Source organism: Apodemus sylvaticus, chromosome 20 (genome assembly GCF_947179515.1).
Source record: "Apodemus sylvaticus chromosome 20, mApoSyl1.1, whole genome shotgun sequence".
Taxonomy (NCBI): Eukaryota; Metazoa; Chordata; class Mammalia; order Rodentia; family Muridae; genus Apodemus; species Apodemus sylvaticus.
In genome coordinates, this window is record NC_067491.1 from 56682817 (window position 1) to 56702133 (window position 19317).

Below are 19317 nucleotides of genomic sequence, written 5' to 3' on the forward strand. Positions count from 1 at the left end.
GTTAAATCATCTGTAATTAGCAGTTAAATCCATCTGTTTCATAAATTCTGTTAGTTTCACTGTGTCTCTCTCTTTAGTTTCTGTATCCATGATCTGACCATTGGTTAGATTGAAATATTAAAGTGACCCACTGTTATTGTGAGGTTCACTGTGTGCTTTGAACTTTAATAAAATTTCTATTATGAATGTGGGTGCCCTGGCAATTGTAGCACAGATGTTCAGAATTGAGAGCTCTCCTTGGAATATTTTTCATATGTTGAGTACGAAGTGTCCTTCCTTATCTTTTTTGAAAACTTTTGGTTGTAAGTAGATTTTATTCAATATTGGAATCGCTACTCCAGCTTCTTTCCTGAGATCATTTGCTTTGAAAATTGTTTTCCAGCCCTTTACCCTGAGGTAGTTTCTGTTTTTGACTGTGAGCTATGCTTCCTGTATGCAGCAAAATGCTGTATCCTGTTCACATATCCAGTATGTTAGTCTATATCTTTTTATTGGGAAATTGAGTCTATTGATATTAAGAGATGTTAGGAAATAGTGATTGTTGTTTCCTGTTATTTTTGTTGTTAAAGATGAAATTATGTTCTTTTCTTTTGGGTATCTTCTTTGGGGTTCCTTGAAAGAAGATTACTTTCTTCTGTTTCTAGGGTGTAGTTTCCCTCCTCCTGTTGGAATTTTCCATTTGTTACCCTTTGCAGGGCTGAATTTGTAGAAAGATAGTAGCCTCGGCTGGCATTTGTCTTCTCTTAGGGTTTGTATGATATCTGCTGAGGATCTTCTAGCTCTCATAGTTTCTGTTTAGAAGTCTGGTGTAATCCTGATAGGTCTGCCTTTATATGTTACCTGACCTTTTAAACTTACCGCTTTTAATATTCTTTATTTGTTTTGTGCATTTTGTGTTTTGACTATTATGTAATGGGAGGAATTTCTGTTCTGGTTCAGTCTGTTTGGAGTTCTGTAGGCTTCTTATATATTCATGGGCATCTCTTTCTTTAGGTTATGGAAGTTTTGTTCTATAATTTTATTGAAGATATTTACTTGCCCTCTCTGTCGGGAATCTTTGTTCTATTCTATACCTATTATCCTTAGGTTTTGTCTTTTCATTGTGTCTTGGATTCCCAGGATGTTTTGAGTTAGGAACTTTTTTCATTTTGGGGTTTCTTTGATTGTTGTGTCAATATTTTCTATGGTGTCTTCTGCACCTTAGATTCTCTCTTCTATCTTTTGTATTCTGTTGGAGCTGCTTGCATCTATGAGTCCTGATCTCTCTCCTAGTTTTTCTATCTTCAGTGTTATCTCCTTTTGTTTCCTTTGTTGTTTCTATTTCCATTTTTAATCATGGATGGTTTTGTTCAGTTCCTTAACCTATTTGGTTGTGTTTTCCTATAATTCTTTAAGGTATTTTTGTGTTTCCTCTTTAACACTTTCTACCTGTTTTCCTGCATTTCTTTAAGGGAGTTATTTATGTACTTACAGTCCTCTATCATTATCATGAGATTTGATTTTAAATGAGAGCCTTGATTTCTGGTTTGTTGGTGTATCCAGGGCTTGCTGTGGTGGGAGATGTGGGTTATCCTGATGACAAGTAGCCTTGGTTTCTGTTGTTTATGTTCTTCCCCTTGGCTCTTGCCATCTAGTTATCTCTGGTGTTAGTTGGTATTCTTGTCCCTGATTGTGGCTTGTCCCTTCTGCAAGTCTGCGTGTCAGCACTCCTTTGATATCAGTTCTCTCTGGGAGGAATTCTCTCTGTGGCCCATGGTTAACTCTGGGCAGTGACTGAAACCCAAGTGATTCTATCTCACACTTCTCCTTGATTCCTGCGATCTGAGGACTCTGGTCAGGTCCCTCAGAGCAGATTGGTAGTCTTATCACTGCTCATAGGTTTGTCATCACTACTTGGAGACTAACTCTCTACTGGCAGTATTTTGGCATAGAGAGCTGGTGCACAGGTTCAGCTCTGGGATAGAAACCAGAAGTGAAACTAGATGTTGTTTGTGGGCAGGGAAAATATCCTGTCAATGTTGCAGCTTCAGAGCTTATGTGGGCTTCTATGAGTGCTCATCAGTGAGGAAAAGCAGAAATCACCAAATCACTTGAGGCTAGGCGTTCATATGTTATTCTGACCTCCAGACCTGACTGTCCTCTTTAGCAGTGAAGTCCTACTATGTTGACTCTTTTCTTTCTCCTGTATTTTAGAATCATTTAGTGGAGAGCATCTAACTTAGCCAAAAGGTCAAGAAGCAATAACTTAGGTACTTTTAACAATATTTGTGACTTCACAGTGAAATTTTTCTACTTTTTCATTTTCTTTGAGATAGGGTTAATGTATATCCAGGGTTGTCTGGAAGCAAGATATAGACAGACTCATATGGAATTTACAGATAGGCCTGCTTCTGCATGTTTAATAAGGTTGTATGTAGTAGACTCATGCACCCACCAGTGGTATAGATAATGACAGATCCTTTTCAATATTTTAAGGCATAGGAGTTTTAGGTGAGCAGATTACCAGAAAACTTTGAAACTCTCCACTGTAATACCTGCCACTATGTCCTGGATGTGGTCCACTTTACTTCTCTGCTCATCTTCAGGTCCATCCAAAAACCACAGTGTCCTGCTAGCAAGACTCCCACCTTTGATTTCTGCTTTGAAGTATCCCTATATCTCCTGGAAGTTTTGCTATTCACTTTCTTCCCAGCTATTGGTAATCAGATATATCTTACGTCCTACAGGCAAGTGAGGAAGGATGAATGTTCACAAAATATCAGGCCACTAATGGTCTGTAGAAATAGCAAAACCAAGAACTGACAACTAAGCCAGTGCTTTACTCCCTGAAAGATTAGAATTCAGCAATCCAATAATAGTGACAAAACATCACACAATGTGCGCCAACATAGAAACTTGCCACCAATCTTGATCCTTTTCCTAGTTTTCTTTCTTTCTTTCTTTCTTTCTTTCTTTCTTTCTTTCTTTCTCTCTCTCTTTCTTTCTTTCTTTCTTCTTTTTTTTGGATTTGGTTTTTTTTGAGACCAGGTTTCTCTGTTCCCTGAGACAGAGTTCCTTGGCTGTCCTGGAACTCACCCTGTAGACCAGGCTGGCCACAAACTCAGAAATCTGCCTGCCTCTGCCTCCTAGAGTGCTGGGATTACAGGCGTGTGCCACTGCCACCCAGCTCCTAGTTTTCTTAAGGAGATGAGTCTGGGATAGAAGAAAAAGCCAGAAACCTAGTAAGCTTGAGTATGTCTGAGACCCTGGCACCCTGGTACCCAGGCACCCACCAGAGATTGTAGGCATCTCCTAACTCCCTACTACATTCCTGAATTGGATACTTGCCATATTTTCCACATAAGGACATAAGGCATGTGATCACATACCACAAAACATAGTTTTCCATGCAAATGAGGTACCTAGTGGCTCTGAGGGTTTACACAATATGATTCCCTTTCTAGCCATTCCATCTTGCAATAGTTATTTAATCTCTGGCCCACACAGAGAAGGTTGCATCCATCTATTTTCCAGGGTAAACCAAAAATGAACAGGTTTTTCAAAAGCCAAATCTTGCCACAGATAGACTGAATTCACAAAGTGAGCTCTTTCATAATAGTATATCACATGAATCTGGTGGATTCATGAAAAATAAACTATTTTTCATGGTTTGGCATACTGGAAGATAAGTACAGTGGATAATTTGTGAAGAAATATATTTCATTCTACGACGGAATTATGTTATATTTCCACATCTGGAAGTCAGAGAAAGCAAACTCTCTTGGATATATAATTAATAAGTTTTGCTCTTCAGCATATCATTTGAAATGAAGAATTTGTTGAAGGACTGTGTGTTCTAAGCAAACACAAGCTTTCAGAATATAAAAGCCATTGCTTTAAAGTTATAGGTATAATAGTTATGAGTTCCCAATATGAATGCTGTGATACTTCTATGCAGGATGGATATACGAAACTACCAACTTGTTTTGGCCATGTTATTTGCCATCAATGAAATCAACTTGAACCCTCATGTTTTACCAAACACGTCTCTGGGACTTGAGATATATAGTCTCTCAGATACTGAAAGGAACATTCTGAAGAGTGTATTCTATTGGCTCACAGGTTTGAGCATATTTATCCCTAATTACAATTGTAGAAAAAAGTGGAAATCGGCTGCTACACTTACTGGAATATCATGGAAATCATCTGAAATCATTGGGACATTGTTGGGTCTTTACAAATTTCCTCAGGTGAGTGCACATGATGTGAGTGGTGGGAAGCCAGCTTTCTTTTCTCAGAATTAGCTGTTTGCAAAATGAAAAGGAGAGATTTTGATTAATTGGCATTAAAGAGCAAATAGAAAGACAAGTACGGACACAGTCTGTTATTTTTTTTTTTTTACTTTGATGTAGAGTAAGGAGGGTGAACAGTACACAAGGCAATTTAAAACTTTGATACTTTTAATAATTTTTCTGGAAACACTCAGGAGATGAGATGTGACATTAAGAACTATTGAGCAGAGTATCAACTTTATAACTTAAATCGGGTTTTTAAGACTAAGACTATTTAAATGACATTTATTGTTCTCCTTTTTAAAATACTGATTTCCTTTCAGCTTACTGTTGGGCCTTTTGATCATGCAGAGATTGACACAAATCATTTTACATCTGTGTACCAGGTAGCCCCCAAAGACACGGCTCTGTTCTGTGGTATTGCCTCTTTGATGCTTCATTTCAGCTGGACCTGGGTGGGACTGCTCATCACAGATGACCACAAAGGTTCTCCGTTTGCATCAGATTTTAGAATGGAGATGGAAAAGAACAAAGCCTGCATAGCTTTTGTGGAAACAGTATCGTTTGTGGGAGAACCAATATATTATTTGCTAAGATATGATCAGATGCGTACTATAGAGTCATCTGCAGATGTGATTGTAATTTATGAACACAATAATTTCCTATTAACTATAATAGTAAATATCCATAGAAAGTACACAATGAATAAAATCTGGATTATGAATAAAAAATGGATTAGCCCAAGTATTCATCCATATACAGTGTTACATTTATCCCATGGGGCTCTCACTTTTTCACCCCATCATGGGGAGATTGTTGGTTTCATAAAATTTATGCAGGAAGCCAATCCTGTTAAGTACCCAGAAGATACTTTTCTTCTTATCTTGTGGATGATTTTTTTCAATTGCTCAAGATTGCATTCTGCACGTAAAATCATTGAAAACTGTGTGCCCAATGCCTCTTTGGGATTGTTGCCAAGGAGTCTTTTTGAAATGGTCATGACTGAAGAGAGTTACAATGTGTACAATGCTGTGTATGCAGTGGCCCACAGTCTCCATGAGAAGAATCTCAATCAAATACAAGTTCAACCACAGGCAAATATTGATAGGACTCTGTTATCCCCCTGGCAGGTAATGTGCCTTTCTTTGTATTTTAAATTCACCAATAGATTCCTGAAAAGCTCTCAAACTAGTAATACTATATTATTTTTCCATTCAATAACCTATAAGACATAGTGCATATTTCAGTGCTTAGATATCAATATAGTTCAATGTCTATGTATATGATAAGTGGCCTGTAGAAGATTCTGTTCAACAGACTAATTCTTCTTTTTTGTAGAAATAGCAGAGATAGCTGGGCATGGTGGCACATGCCTGTAATCCCAGCACTTGGGAGGCAGAAGTAGGCAGATTTCTGAGTTCGAGACCAGCTTGGTCTACAGAGTGAGTTCCAGGACAGCTAGGACTACACAGAGAAACCCTGTCTTGAAAAAGAACCAAAACCCCCAAGCAAACAAAAAAAAAATAGCAGAGATATTTGTCTTGATAATTTCTCAGTAGAAAAACCAAGACTTTCATTAATGTGCCGATCGCTGAGGAATCTTCATGTCTTAGAGTTGGGAATACCCAGGGGATGCTCCACCATCTCAGAGAAATTGATGGGGGTTGGGTGGTGAGATAGATTAGTCTAAAAAGAGGAACTGCAATCAAGATGGAACTGAATAATTACATTGAAAAGCATACAAAACCTATAAAAAAGGAAATGAAGATCCAAATTCTAGAGTAGATTTAGAAAGTAGAATGGGAATTGCCAAGAAAATGTGATTATAGGGTAAAGGCAATGAAAATGTTGTTTAGAGGATACCCCACTTTAGATAAATAAGAATAATTTGGTGTTTCACAGCATGACATACAGTTAGTTGTGATGGGTAGTCATAGTTGTCAATGTGACTGCATCTGCAATCCAAATCCAAGTGCCAAGCTGCTGGGTCTCGTGGGGTTACCCTGTTAAGCTGTCTTGAGAGGCATGTGTCAGGCGACTTTTGGGCGTTAGGTCATTGGATCTAGGGAAATGTTGTGTGACTTTTTATTCATAGGAACTATAAGCACTCTTTAAGTCAGTGAAGCATACAGGACAACTGTGTATCTCTGGGTTTCATAGAAGTCAACATACATGTAAATCATGGCTACCAATTCATGTTAAGCTATGCTTTCTAGTTTGAAAACTGCCATTGTATTCTATGTTGCTAAGTTTATAAAACATTTGATTGTTTGAAATGCATGTTCTCATTCTTGCAAATAAACCAGAACAAAAAGAAAAAAGAAAGAAGAAAAAAAATCCAGGTTTTCAAGTTCATTTTACACAAAATATATACAAAATTCCTGTATGCCATTAGCATAAGTATGTGCTCTAAATCAGCCCACTCCTACTCTCCACCAAACACAAATAACCCCATCTTAAACATTGAGGCTGTGAAAATGTCCGGAAATATAAGGATATACCTAGTTTTTCAAAGAAGTTGAGATCTGTTCACTCCATAGTCCTTGAACATTTAGTAGTACTTGGAAGAGTAATAAGATAGTTTTTTTTTCAACCATGGCAAAGTAATACGCTCTTTTGTAGCATTTTATAGATTCTTGGAATTATATTTTATTCTATTAGATAATAGTGATAGAAATGAAGTAGTTTCAATCTTTTGAAAAGGGATAAAAAGTTGTGACTTGTTTGCTGTATTATCTTTGATCATTTGGTACTTCTTGGCCTGGCATTTTCTATGCAAACTGACATTTAAGAAATAAATTATATTTATTTTCTCCTAAGGTTTCTTTTGTTGTGTTCAATCCCATAGATAATTAATTAAAACAGTGTTAACATCATACCTTATTGTCAGGAAATAACTCCTTATTCATAATTAAATTATAAATCCATAACTTCAACTTCATTTTACGATTTCTCATATCTTTCAGCTTCACCCTTTTCTGAAGACTATTCAATTCAAAAACTCTGTTGGTGACCCTGTGGTTCTGGACTGGAAAAGGATGGCTGATCCAGAGTATGATATTCACAACGTTTGGAACTTTCCATCAGGTCTTTCACTATTGGTGAAAGTGGGTACATTTGTTCCTAGTGCTTCCAAGGGGGAACAGCTGATGATATCTGAATACATGATTAACTGGCCCATAGGATTTACAGAGGTGTGATTCTAAGTAAACCTTATATGCTTCTTGATGTAGTAAATCTTGGTTGTTAATAATTACCCCATCAATACACTCATAACTATTATTATTAAAAGTTTTACTGATCGCTCATTCTTGTGGAAGTGTTTTAAATATTTTTAAATTATCTAATTATTTTGACCTTTAAAGAAAGGTTATCAGTTAGTACTTTCTGATATCATTGTAACATAAGAGATATCACGCTGTTTACATTAACTTCTAGAGTCCAAGGTAAATTTTTTTCAAAATAACACAAATTGAACTTCCCTGAGAAGAGGAATCTTAGTATAGATAGTATTTCTGATCTTCTTTCATCAAGGAAAACCTGTCGAGTATTATCATAAAACATGGTACTATGAGGGACCATTACTATGGGAGATATTTCCCTAATTTATTAAAAAAACGGGATTAGAAAGATATTAGTGAAAAAAACACCCTTACCAATAATAACCACAAATAATGTAAACTATTTTGATATATCTCTAACCAAGGAAATCAAAGACGTGTATGAAAACAAATTCAAGTCCTTGAAGAAATAAATTGAAGAAGATGTGAGAAGATGGAAAACTCTTTCATTCTCATGGATGAATTTGATTAATCTAGTGAAAATTGGAAATTTAGAGTGTTACCTAAATTTTACAAATTTAATAAAGGAATCTACAGATACAGTGTAATTCCTATGAAAATTCTCACACAATTATTTACAGACCTTCAAAGAGCAATTCTCAACTTCATATGGAAAAAACAAGAACCAAGGATAGCTAAATGAACCTGAACAATAAAAGAACTTTGGGAGAAATCACCATCCTTGCCCTCAAAATGTAATACTGAGCAATGGTATAAAACCTTTATAGTTTCCTATAAAATGAAAGTAGTTGATCAGTGGAATGAAATCAGCTCCCTGTAGTACATTTACGGACACTTGATTTTTGACAGAAGCCAAACCTTAAAATGGAAAAAGAAAGAAAGCATCTTCAACAAATGATATCTCTCCTACTGAATATATGCTTATAGAAGAAGGCAAATAGACCAATATTTATCACTCTGAAGACACCCAAGACCAAGTGCATCAAAAACCTTAACATATTGAAAAGATATGGAGAGAGGGGGCAGCCTTGTCTAGTCCCTGATTTTAGTGGGATTGCCTCAAGTTTCTCTCCATTTAGTTTGAAGTTGGCTACCGGTTTGCTGTATATTGCTTTTACTATGTTTAGATATGGGCCTTGTATTCCTGTCTTTTCCAAGATTTTTAGCATGAAAGGATGCTGAATTTTGTCAAATGCTTTTTAAGCATCTAATGAAATGATCATGTGGTTTTTTTTCTTTGAGTTTGTTTATGTAGTGGATAGCATTTATAGATTTCCGTATATTGAACCATCCCTGCATCCCTGGGATGAAGCCTACTTGATCATGGTGGATGATCGTTTTGATGTGTTCTTGGATTCAGTGGGCAAGAATTTTATTTAGTATTTTTGCATCGATGTTCATAAGGGAAATTGGCCTGAAATTCTCTTTCTTAGTTGGGTCTTTGTGTGGTTTTGGTATCAGCGTAATAGTGGCTTCGAAGAAGGAGTTTGGTAGTGTTCTTTCTGTTTCTATTTGGTGGAAGAGTTTGAAGAGTATTGGTGTTAAGTCTTCTTTGAAGGTCTGATAGAATTCTGCACTGAAACCATCTGGTCCTGTGCTTTTATTGGTTGGAAGCCTATCTATGACCCCTTCTATTTCTTTAGGGGTTATGGGTCTGTTTAGATGGTCTATTTGATCCTGGTTTAATTTTGGTAACTGGTATCTGTCTAAGAAAATGTCCATTTCCTCCAGATTCTCCAGTTGTGTTGAGTACAGGTTTTTGTACTAGGATCTGATGATTTTTTGAATTTCCTCGGTTTCTGTTGTGATATCTCCGTTTTCATTTCTAATTTTGTTAATTTAGATACTTTCTCTGTGCCCTTTGGCTAGTCTGGCTAAGGGTTTATCTATCTTGTTGATTTTTTCAAAGAACCAGCTTTTGGTCTTGTTGATTCTTTGTATGGTTCTTGTGGTTTCTACTTGATTGATTTCGGCCCCGAGTTTGATGATTTCCTGTCTTCTCCTCCTCCTGGGTGAATTAGCTTCTTCTTGTTCCAGGGTTTTCAGTTGTTCCGTTAATCTTCACCTCACACCAGTCAGAATGACTAAGGTCAAAAACTCAGGAGACAGCAGGTGTTGGCAAGGATTTGGAGAAAGAGGAACACTCCTCCACTGCTGGTGGGATTGCAAGATGGTGCAACCACTTTAGAAATCAGTCTGGCGGTTCCTCAGAAAACTGGGCATGTCACTTCCTGAGGACTCTGTTATACCACTACTGGGCATATATCCAGAGGATTCTTCAGCATGCAATAAGGACACATGCTCGACTATGTTGATAGCAGCCCTATTTGTAGTAGCCAGAAGCTGGAAAGAGCCTAGATGTCCTTCAACGGAGGAATGGATACTAAAAATGTGGTATATTTACACAATGCAGTACTATTCAGCCATTAGAAACAATGAATTCATGAAATTCTTAGACAAATGGATGGAGATGGAGAACACCATACTAAGTGAGGTAACCCAGTCTCAAAAGATCAATCATGGTATGCACTCACAGATAAGTGGATGTTAGCCTAGAAACTTTGAATACTCAGGACATAATCCACAAATTAAATGATGTCCAAAAAGAATGGAGGAGTGGGCCCTGGTTCTGGAAAGACTCAGTGCAAGAGTATAGGAGAATTCCAGAACAGGGAAGTGGGAAGGGGTAGATGGAAGAATAGGGGGACAGAAGAGGGCTTATGGGACTTGCGGGGAGTGGGGACCCAGAAAAGGGGAAATCATTTGCAATGTAAATAAAATAAATAAATAAATAAAAACAAACCTTAACATAATACCAAGATACACAGAGTCTAATAGAAGAGAAAGTGTGAAATAGCTTTGAACCCATTGGCAGAGAAGACAATTTCCTGGACGGATCATGAAACCATTGATAACTGAACCTGAAATGCTTCCATAAGGCAAAGGACATTATCAATAGGACAAAAGTGGCAGCTGATAGACTGTGAAAAGATCTTCATTAACATTACATTCAGTAGAAGTCTAATATTCTAAATAATGAGTAATTCAAGAAATTAGATTCCTTATTTTGAAAAGCTAATAACAAAATTTTTAAAATGTGGTAAAGAACTAAATAGAGAATTCTCAAAAGAGGAGCCTTGAATGTCTTAGAAGCAGTTAAAGAAATGTTCAACAACCATAGTCATCAGGGAAATGCAAGTGAAAATGACCCTGAGAAATCATCTTACACCAATCAAAATGGCTAAGATAAAAAGAAATGCTCAAGAGATAGTATATGGTAGTAAGGATATAGATAAAGGGCAGCACTCCTCTCTTTCTGGTGTGATTGCAAACTTGTACAATCACACAGGAAAACAATCTGGCATTTTCTCAGAAAACTTGAAATAGTACTACGTGAAGAAGTGTATATATACTGCTTCTGGGCATATAACCAAAACTGCTCTACCATATCAGAAAGACACTTGCTCTACTATCTTTATAGCATCCTTATCCATAATAGCCAGAAACTGGAAACAACGCAGATAGGCCTCAATAGAAAAACAGATTCAGAAAATGTGGTTCATTCACATAGTGGTCTACTATTCAGCTATTAAAACACTTGGCCATTATAAATTTTCAAGGAAAACGGATGGAACTAGAAAATATCCTCCTCAATAAGGTAACCCAGACCCAAAAGGCATGCACTGTATTTGCTCACTCTTGAGAGGACATTAGTCATAAAGTACATGATAGCTCTGATTCAGTCCACAGATCTAGTGAAGCTAAATAAAGCAGGATACTGAAGGAAGCATACTTGAATCTCACTTAGAAGTGGTTTTTAAATAGTCATAATTGGTAGATGGAGGAAGGACTTGGGTGTGAGAGGGAAGGTGGTAGGGAATGGTGGTCTCAGTATCAGGTGTTGGGAGAATTAGAAGAATGAAAGGCAATCTGTAGCTGCCAGCAGTGGAGGGTTTGGGGGAATCACAAGAAGTGTCAGAAACATGGCTTTAGGAAGGGTACCAGTAGAAAATTCAGGTGATCATAGCTGAGAAAAATAGCCGTGGAGATATAGTACATGAAGAGGACAAACAACTCCTATAGCCATGCTGGTCCTGCCTTGGGGGGATAAGGACAACAACACAGACACAAAAATTTTGACCCCAAATCTGTCCTATTTAAAAGAAATGCAAGGATGGAAGAGAGATTGATAGAATGGCCAACCAATAATTGGCCCAATTTGAGATCCATCCTGGGGCAATACTCAATCCCTGAAACGGTTAATGATATTTTGTTATGCTTGCAGAAAAAGACCTAGCACAAGTGTCGTCCAAGATGCTTCACCCAACAGTAGACAGACACAGATGAAGAGATCCACAGCCTAACACTGGACAGAGCTAAGGGTCTCTTATGGAAGGATTGAGGATAGTTTAGGAACTGCACAGGAAGACCAAGAGTCTAGTAACCTCAACCCTTGGGGGCTCTGACAAAATAATCCACCAATCAAAGGTCATACATGAGATAGACATAGTCTCAACACCCTCAAAATATGTAGTAGATGTGCAGCTCAAACTCCATGTTTGTTCCAAAAAGCTGAAGTGGGGGCTGTCCTTAAGCTATCTGTGGGACTCACTCCACAACTTAGCTGCCTTCCTTGGCCAGAGTGGGAGAGTATGAAGCTAATCCTGTAGAGACATGATGTGGCAGAGTGGCAGTAAATCCAGGGGGCCCACACCCTCTCAGCACAGCAGGCCAGGGGGAGGAGTGTTAGGGTGTGGACTAGGAGAGGTAGCATCCTGTATGTGAAATTAATAAAACAATTAGTGAAAAAATAATCGCAATGACACATAAAATGGAGTGGTGTCAGGTGGTCCTAAGTTGTTTAAAAATCATGGGTGAGAAACCCATGATTAGCAGGATAGTAAACAGAAATACTGCATGTTCTCCATTTCTATTAATTTTCCAGTTTCCTGCTTTAACTCCTGTCCTTATTTCCATTGATGAGAAACATGTCTGTCCTCAGTTTACTATTGGCACGGTGTTTGATCACAATAGAAACCACAACTAAGACAACTAGAAAGGCAGTCACAGTCAGTTTTCTGGCGGCCTTTGCTTTTAAGCCTTTGGCAGACACACAACAAACTGAGAGGATGTCCCTTTATTCTTAAGTCTCATCTTGGAAAAATGGCAACAAAACCAATGCGAGGAAAGTAGGATTGTCTTCAGAACATCGCAGTTGGAGGGTGAAGTTCATCATGGCAGGGAATCAGGACAGCAGTGATGTGAGGAAATTGGGCAGATTCTGTCCACATTCAGCAGGAGGAAAGCGATCGCTGTTGCTGGCCAAACTTCATTTCCACTTTTCATTCAATAGCACGTTTGTACGTTTTTAAATATAAATTTTAATTAATACACCTTCCATTATAAAATATGTACTTGGGCACTGAAAAGGAGCTAAGCATTTTGTATCTTGTATTAAATATTTTTCAGATTCCTCGGTCTGTCTGCAGTGAGAGCTGCAGTCCTGGATTCAGGAAAGTTGTCCTGGAGGGAAGGCCTACCTGTTGCTTTGACTGCAGTCCTTGCCCAGACAATGAGATTTCCAATGAGACAGGTGAAGGACAAGTCTCTCAGAGGGTTTTACATCCTCCCTATGGCGCACTGACAAAACTAAGTAATGAAAAAAAACTAAACAAGAGAACTACGTGGCAATTACATTACTTCAGATTCGCAACTAAATCTTTAAGTCTATGCTCTTTCTTTAAAATTTTTTATTGTTTGTTTTATTTGTTTACATTTCAAATATTATCTCCCTTCCTGTTTTGCCTTCAGCAACCCTCCAATCCCATCCCTCCTGCTTCTATGATGATGCCACCCCCACCCACACAACACCTTCCTACTTCAGAGCCCTAGCATTCTCCACCGCTGCGTCATCCACCCTCCACAGGACTAAAGGGCTCCCCTCCCACTGATGCCAGATAAGATAATCTTCTGGTGCATATGCAGCCGTACCCATGGTTCTCTCCATGTGTTCTGGTTGGTTGATACTGTTCTTCCTATGGAGTTGCAACCCCTTCAGCTCCTGCAGGCCTTCGTCTAACTCCTCCATTGGGATTCTTGTGCTCAGTCCAATGATTGGCTGTGAGCATCCCCATCTGTATTTCTCAGGCTCTGTCAGTAGACATCTGTATCTGGCTCCTCTGAGCAAGCACTTTTATAATTATTAGTTATATTCTTTATTTACATTTCAAATGTCGTCCCCATTCCTGATTTCCCCCTGAAAATCCCCTAACTCATCCCCCCTCCCCCTGCTCACCATTCCACGGACTCTCACTTCCCTGTCTTGGGGTTCCCCTATACTGGGGCATCTAGCTTTCTCAGGACCAAGGGCCTCTCCTCCCTTTGATGTCCAACTAGGCCATCCTCTGCTTCTTATATATCTGGAGCCATGGGTCCATCCCTGTGTACTCTATGGTTGATGGTTCAGTCCCTGGGAGCTCTGGGGGAGCTGGGTGGTTCATATTGTTGTTCTTCCTATGGCGCTGCAACCCCTTCAGCTCCTTGGGTCTCTTCTCTAGTTCGTCCATTGTGCTAAGTTCAATGGTTGGCTGACAGCATCCACCTCTATATTTGTCAATCACTGGCAGAGCCTCCCAGGTGACAGCTATATCAAGCTCCTATCAGCAAGCACTTGTTGGCATCCACAATAGTGTCCAGGTTTTGTAACTGTATATGAGTTGGATCCCTAGGTGGGGCAGTCTCTGGTTATCTCTCCCTCAGTCTCTGATCTACACTTTGTCTCTGTATCTCCTCCTGTGGGTATTTAGTTCCCCCTACTAAGAAGGACTAGAGTATCCATAATTTGTTCTTCTATCCTCTTGAGCTTCATTTAGTCTGTGAATTGTATCCTGACACTCTTTTCTCCTCATCCTCTGCTCTGTCAACCAATTTTTTCCCTCTAGCTCCCATTATTATTTTCTTCCATCTTCTAAGTAGGACTGAAGGATCCACAATTTGGTCTTCTTTCAGCTTGATCTTCATTGTTTGTCCATTGTATGGTGGGTATTACAAGCCTTTTGCCTAATAGCCACATCACTATGAGAGAGTAGTACATATGTTTCATGTTCTTTTGCTGCTCAACATTTTCAGTGAGGATGGTATTTTCTACTTCCATCCATTTGAATGCAAAACTCAAAGTTGCCATTTCTAATAGCTAAATAGCACTCCATTGCGTATTTGCATGATAAGTATTGTATCCATTCTTTCATTGATGGGCATCTGGGTTGTTTCAAGTTCTGGCTATTATAAAAAAGGCTGATATGATCATATTGGAGAGTCTTTTGGATATATGCCCAGGAGTGGTGTAACTGGATCCTCAGGTAGTACTATTTACAATTTTCTGAGAAACTATCACACTGATTTCAAGAGTGGTTTTACCAGCTTCCATTCCCACCAGCAATAGTAGAGTTTGCCTCTTTCTCCACATCCTTACCAGCATTTGCTGTCACCTGAGAGTTTGATTTTAGTTATTCTAAAGGGTGTGTGGTGGAATCTGAGGGTCATTTTGATTTACATTTCCCTGATGACTAAGAATGTTGAACAATTCACTAGGAGCTTCTAAGCCACTTGAGATTCCTTATTTGGAAAGTCTTTTATTAGCTCTGTATTCCATTTTTAATAGCATTACCTGGTTCTCTGGAGTCTTTATGCTAACGTCTTTGATCCACTTCACTTGAAGTTTTGTTCAGGGTGATAGATATACATCTATTTTCATTCCTCTACATCAGACATCCCATTAGCTCACCACTATTATTTAGATGCTTTCTTTTTTCCCTATTGTATGATTTTGGGTTTTTGTCAGAAATTTAAGTGTCTGTAGGCATGTGGCTTTGAGGATTGATTCCATTGATCAATATGTTTGTTCCTAGACTAGTATCATGCAGATTTTATTACTATTACTTAAGGTCAAGGATGGGGTTGCCTCCAAAAGTTCTGTTATAGTTCAGGATTCCCTTAGTGATGCTGGGATTTTGTTTTTCCATATAAAGTTAAGATTACTATTTCAAGGTCTGTAAAGAATTGTAATTTTGATGGGAATTGGATTGAATACGTAGATTACTTTTGGTTTGGTAATCATTTACATTATGTTAATTTCAATTTCAAGGGCATGAGAGATCTTTGGATATTCTGATATCTTTCTCAATGTTTTCTTCAGTGATTTCAAGATAATTTCTTATAGGTTTTCAGTTGCATGGCTAGAATTACATGAAGATATTTATATTATTTGTAAATATTGTAAAGTAATCTGTTTCCCTAATTTCTTTCTCAGCTCATTTATCATTTGTGTAAAGAAGGAGTATGGCATTTTTAATGTTAATTTTGTATTCAGCCACTTTTTTCTGATTTTTAATATTTCTTTAATTATTATTTCTTTTTTCTTTTTTATTAATTTTATTAATTTTATTCGATACATTTTTTATTTACATTTCAAATGATTTCCCCTTTTCTGGGCCCCTACTCCCCGAGTGTTCATCAGTTGTACGTGTTCTCTGGTAGAAATTTTTGGAATTATTTATGTTTATTATCATATCATCTGTCAAAAGCAATACTTTGACTTCTTTCTTTCCAATTTGTAGCCACTTGATCTGTTTTAGTTCTCTGACTGTTCCAGCTACAACTTCAACCTCTGTATTGAATAGATTAGTGAGAGTGGGCAACATTGTCTTGTCCCTGATCTTAGTGGAATTACCTAAGTTTCTGTCCATTTAATTTGATATTAGCTACTGGCTTTCTGTATGTTGTTTGTGTAAAATTTAGATCTTTGACATATATCCCTGATTTTTCAAATACTTTAAAAATGAATTGATGTCACATTTTCTTTCTTTTAATTAATTTTTTACACTCCATATTTTATTCACCCCCATCTACTCACCAACTGTTCAACATCTCATACTTCCTTCACACCCCCTGTCTCCACATGGAGGTCCAGACCCCCAACCTGCCTGACCTCTAAACTCCCTGAGGTCTCCAGTCTCTTGATGGTTAGGTGCATCATCTCATAACACTGACCCATCAGTCCTCTACTGTATGTGTGCTGGGAGCTGGTATATGCTGCCTGTTTGGTGGTCCAGTGATCGAAAGATCACATAAGTCCAGATTAATTGAGACTGCTGGTCCTCCTACAGGATCGCTCTTCTCCTCAGCTTCTTTCAACCTTCACTATTTCAACAACAGGGGTCAGCTGCTTCTGTCTATTGGTTGGGTACAAATATCTGCATCTGACACTTTCTGCTGCTTTTTGGGATTTCCAGTGCTCTGTCAAGCTAGGAGGTTCCTTTCTGTGAATGAATTGGTATCACATTTTCATAATGTTTCCTTCAGCATTTAATGAGATGATCAATATGTTTTTTTTTCTTCAGTTTTTTTCTATGGTGAATCAGGCAGAAGGATTTTCATGTATTGAACCATCTTTGGATCTCAGGGATGAATCCTACTGAGTTATGGTTTATGACATTTTTGATGTGTTCTTGGAATTGGTTTGTGAGTTTTGATTTTTATAGATTGTTTTTAGTATTTCTGCATCAATATACATAAGTGAAATAGGTCTGAAATTATTTTTGTTTGTTGAGTCTGTGAAATTTGTGTATCAGTTTGACGGTGGACTCATAAAATGAGTTTGGCAGTGCTCCTGTTTCTATTTGGTGGAGTAATCCGTGAAGCATTGGTTTTAGCTCTCCTTTAAAAGTCTGGGAGAATTCTGAAATAAAACCACCTGGCCCTGGGTATTTTTTTTTTATTTGATATATTTTTTATTTACATTTCAAATGATTTCCCCTTTTCTGTTAGCCCACTAACCAAAAGTCCCATAAGCCCTCTTCCCTCCCCCTGTTCTCCCATACACCCCTTCCCACTTCCCTGTTCTGGTTTTGCCCTATACTTCTACACTGAGTCTTTCCAGAACTAGGGGCCTCTTCTACATTCTTCTTGCACATCATTTGATGTGTGGATTTTGTTTTGGGTATTCCAATTTTCTAGGGTATTTTTAATCAAGAGACATTTCATGACTGCTTCTCTTTTTTTTTTTTTAGGGTTTTACAGATATTTATATAGGATACCTGATCTTGATTTAACTTTAGTAAGTGTGGAATTTGTTTAGAAATTCAGCCAGTTCATTAAGCTTTTCCAGTTTTGTGGAGTATAAGCTTTGAAGTAAGCTAACACTTCTTTTTTTCTTGTCTGTGTTTTTGCCTCCCTTTTCATTTCTGATTTTATTTATTTATATATATATTTATTTATGTTTGATTAGATGTTTTCTTTACTTACATTTCAAATGTTATCCCCTTTCCTCGTTTCCCCTCTGAAAACGCCCTATTCCATCGCCCCTTCCCCTGCTCACCAACCTACAATCTCATGCTTCCTTGTCCTGGCATTCCCCAATACTGAGGCATCGAATCTTCTCAGGACCAAGGGACTCTCCTCCCTTTGATGTCCAACAAGGCCATCCTCTGCTACATAAGAAGCGGGAACCATGGGTTCTTCCATGTGTACTCTTTTGTTGGTGGTTTAGTCCCTGGGAGCTCTGGGGGGGTTCTGGTTGGTTCATATTGTTGTTGCTTCTATGGGACTACAAGTTCCTTCAGCTCCTTGGGACCTTTCTCTAGGTCCTCCATTGGGGACCTTATGATCAGTTCAGTGGTTTTCTGAGATCATCCACCTCTGCACTTGTCTGCTACTGGCAGAGCCTCTCAAGAGACAGCTATTTCGGGCTACTGTCAGCAAGTGCTTGTTGGCATCCACAATAGTGATTGGGTTTGGTGACTGTATATGGGATTGATCTCTCTGTGGGGCAGTCTCTGGAAGGTCTTTCATTCAGGCTCTGCTCACACTTGGTCTCTTTATCTCCTCCCATGGTCACTTTGTGCCCCCTTCTAAGAAGGACCAAAGTATTCATACTTTGGTCTTCCTTCTTCTTGAGCTTTGTTTGGTCTGGGAATTGTATCTTAGGTATTCTGAGCTTCTAGGCTAATATCCACTTATCAGTGAGCACATTCCATGTGTGTTCTTTTGTGATTGGGTTATCTCACTTGGGATGATATCTTCTGCTTCCATTCGTTTCCCTAAGAATTTCAAAATTAATAAATTCATTGTTTTTAATAGCTGAATAGTGTATTCTATTGTGTAAATGTACCACATTTTCTGTATCCATTCCAGTGTTGAGGAACATGTAGGTTCTTCCCAGCTTCTGGCTGCTATGAACATAGTGTAGCATGTGTCCTTATTACATGTTGGAGAATAATCTGGGTATATGCCCAGCAGTGGTAAAGCTGGGTCATCAGGTAATACTATGTCCAATTTTCTGAGGAAACAGCAAACTGACTTCAGAGTGGTTGTACCAGCTTGCAGTCCCACCAGCAGTGGGGGGGGGGGTGTTCCTCTTTCTCCACATCCTTGCCAGCACCTGCTGTCACTTGAGTTTTTGATCTTAGCCATTCTTACTGGGGTGAGGCCGAAATTCAGGGTTGTTTTGATTTGCATTTCCCTGATGACTAAGGATCTTGAACATTTCTTTAGGTGTTTCTCAGTAAGAGAAAGAAATTACAAAAATAACATCCTACACAGTAATCACCAACAATATAAAGTATCTTGATGTGACTCTAACCAAACAAGTCAAAGATCTGTATGACAAGAACTTCAAGTCACTGAAGAAAGAAATTGAAGAAGACCTCAGAAGATGGAAAGATCTCCCATGCTTGTGGATTGGCAGG

The 19317-nt window shown here is 38.3% G+C and overlaps 1 protein-coding gene across 1 annotated transcript in view; it reads left to right on the plus strand.

The window, feature by feature from the left end:
- Positions 1 to 19317, plus strand: part of LOC127670600 (vomeronasal type-2 receptor 116-like) — a 36127-nt gene that overhangs the window by 10186 nt on the left and 6624 nt on the right. The window contains exons 2-5 of the mRNA XM_052165090.1: positions 3938 to 4229; positions 4595 to 5401; positions 7238 to 7465; positions 13043 to 13166. Coding sequence (XP_052021050.1) covers positions 3938 to 4229; positions 4595 to 5401; positions 7238 to 7465; positions 13043 to 13166 — 1451 coding nt within the window. The remainder of the gene's footprint in view (positions 1 to 3937; positions 4230 to 4594; positions 5402 to 7237; positions 7466 to 13042; positions 13167 to 19317) is intronic.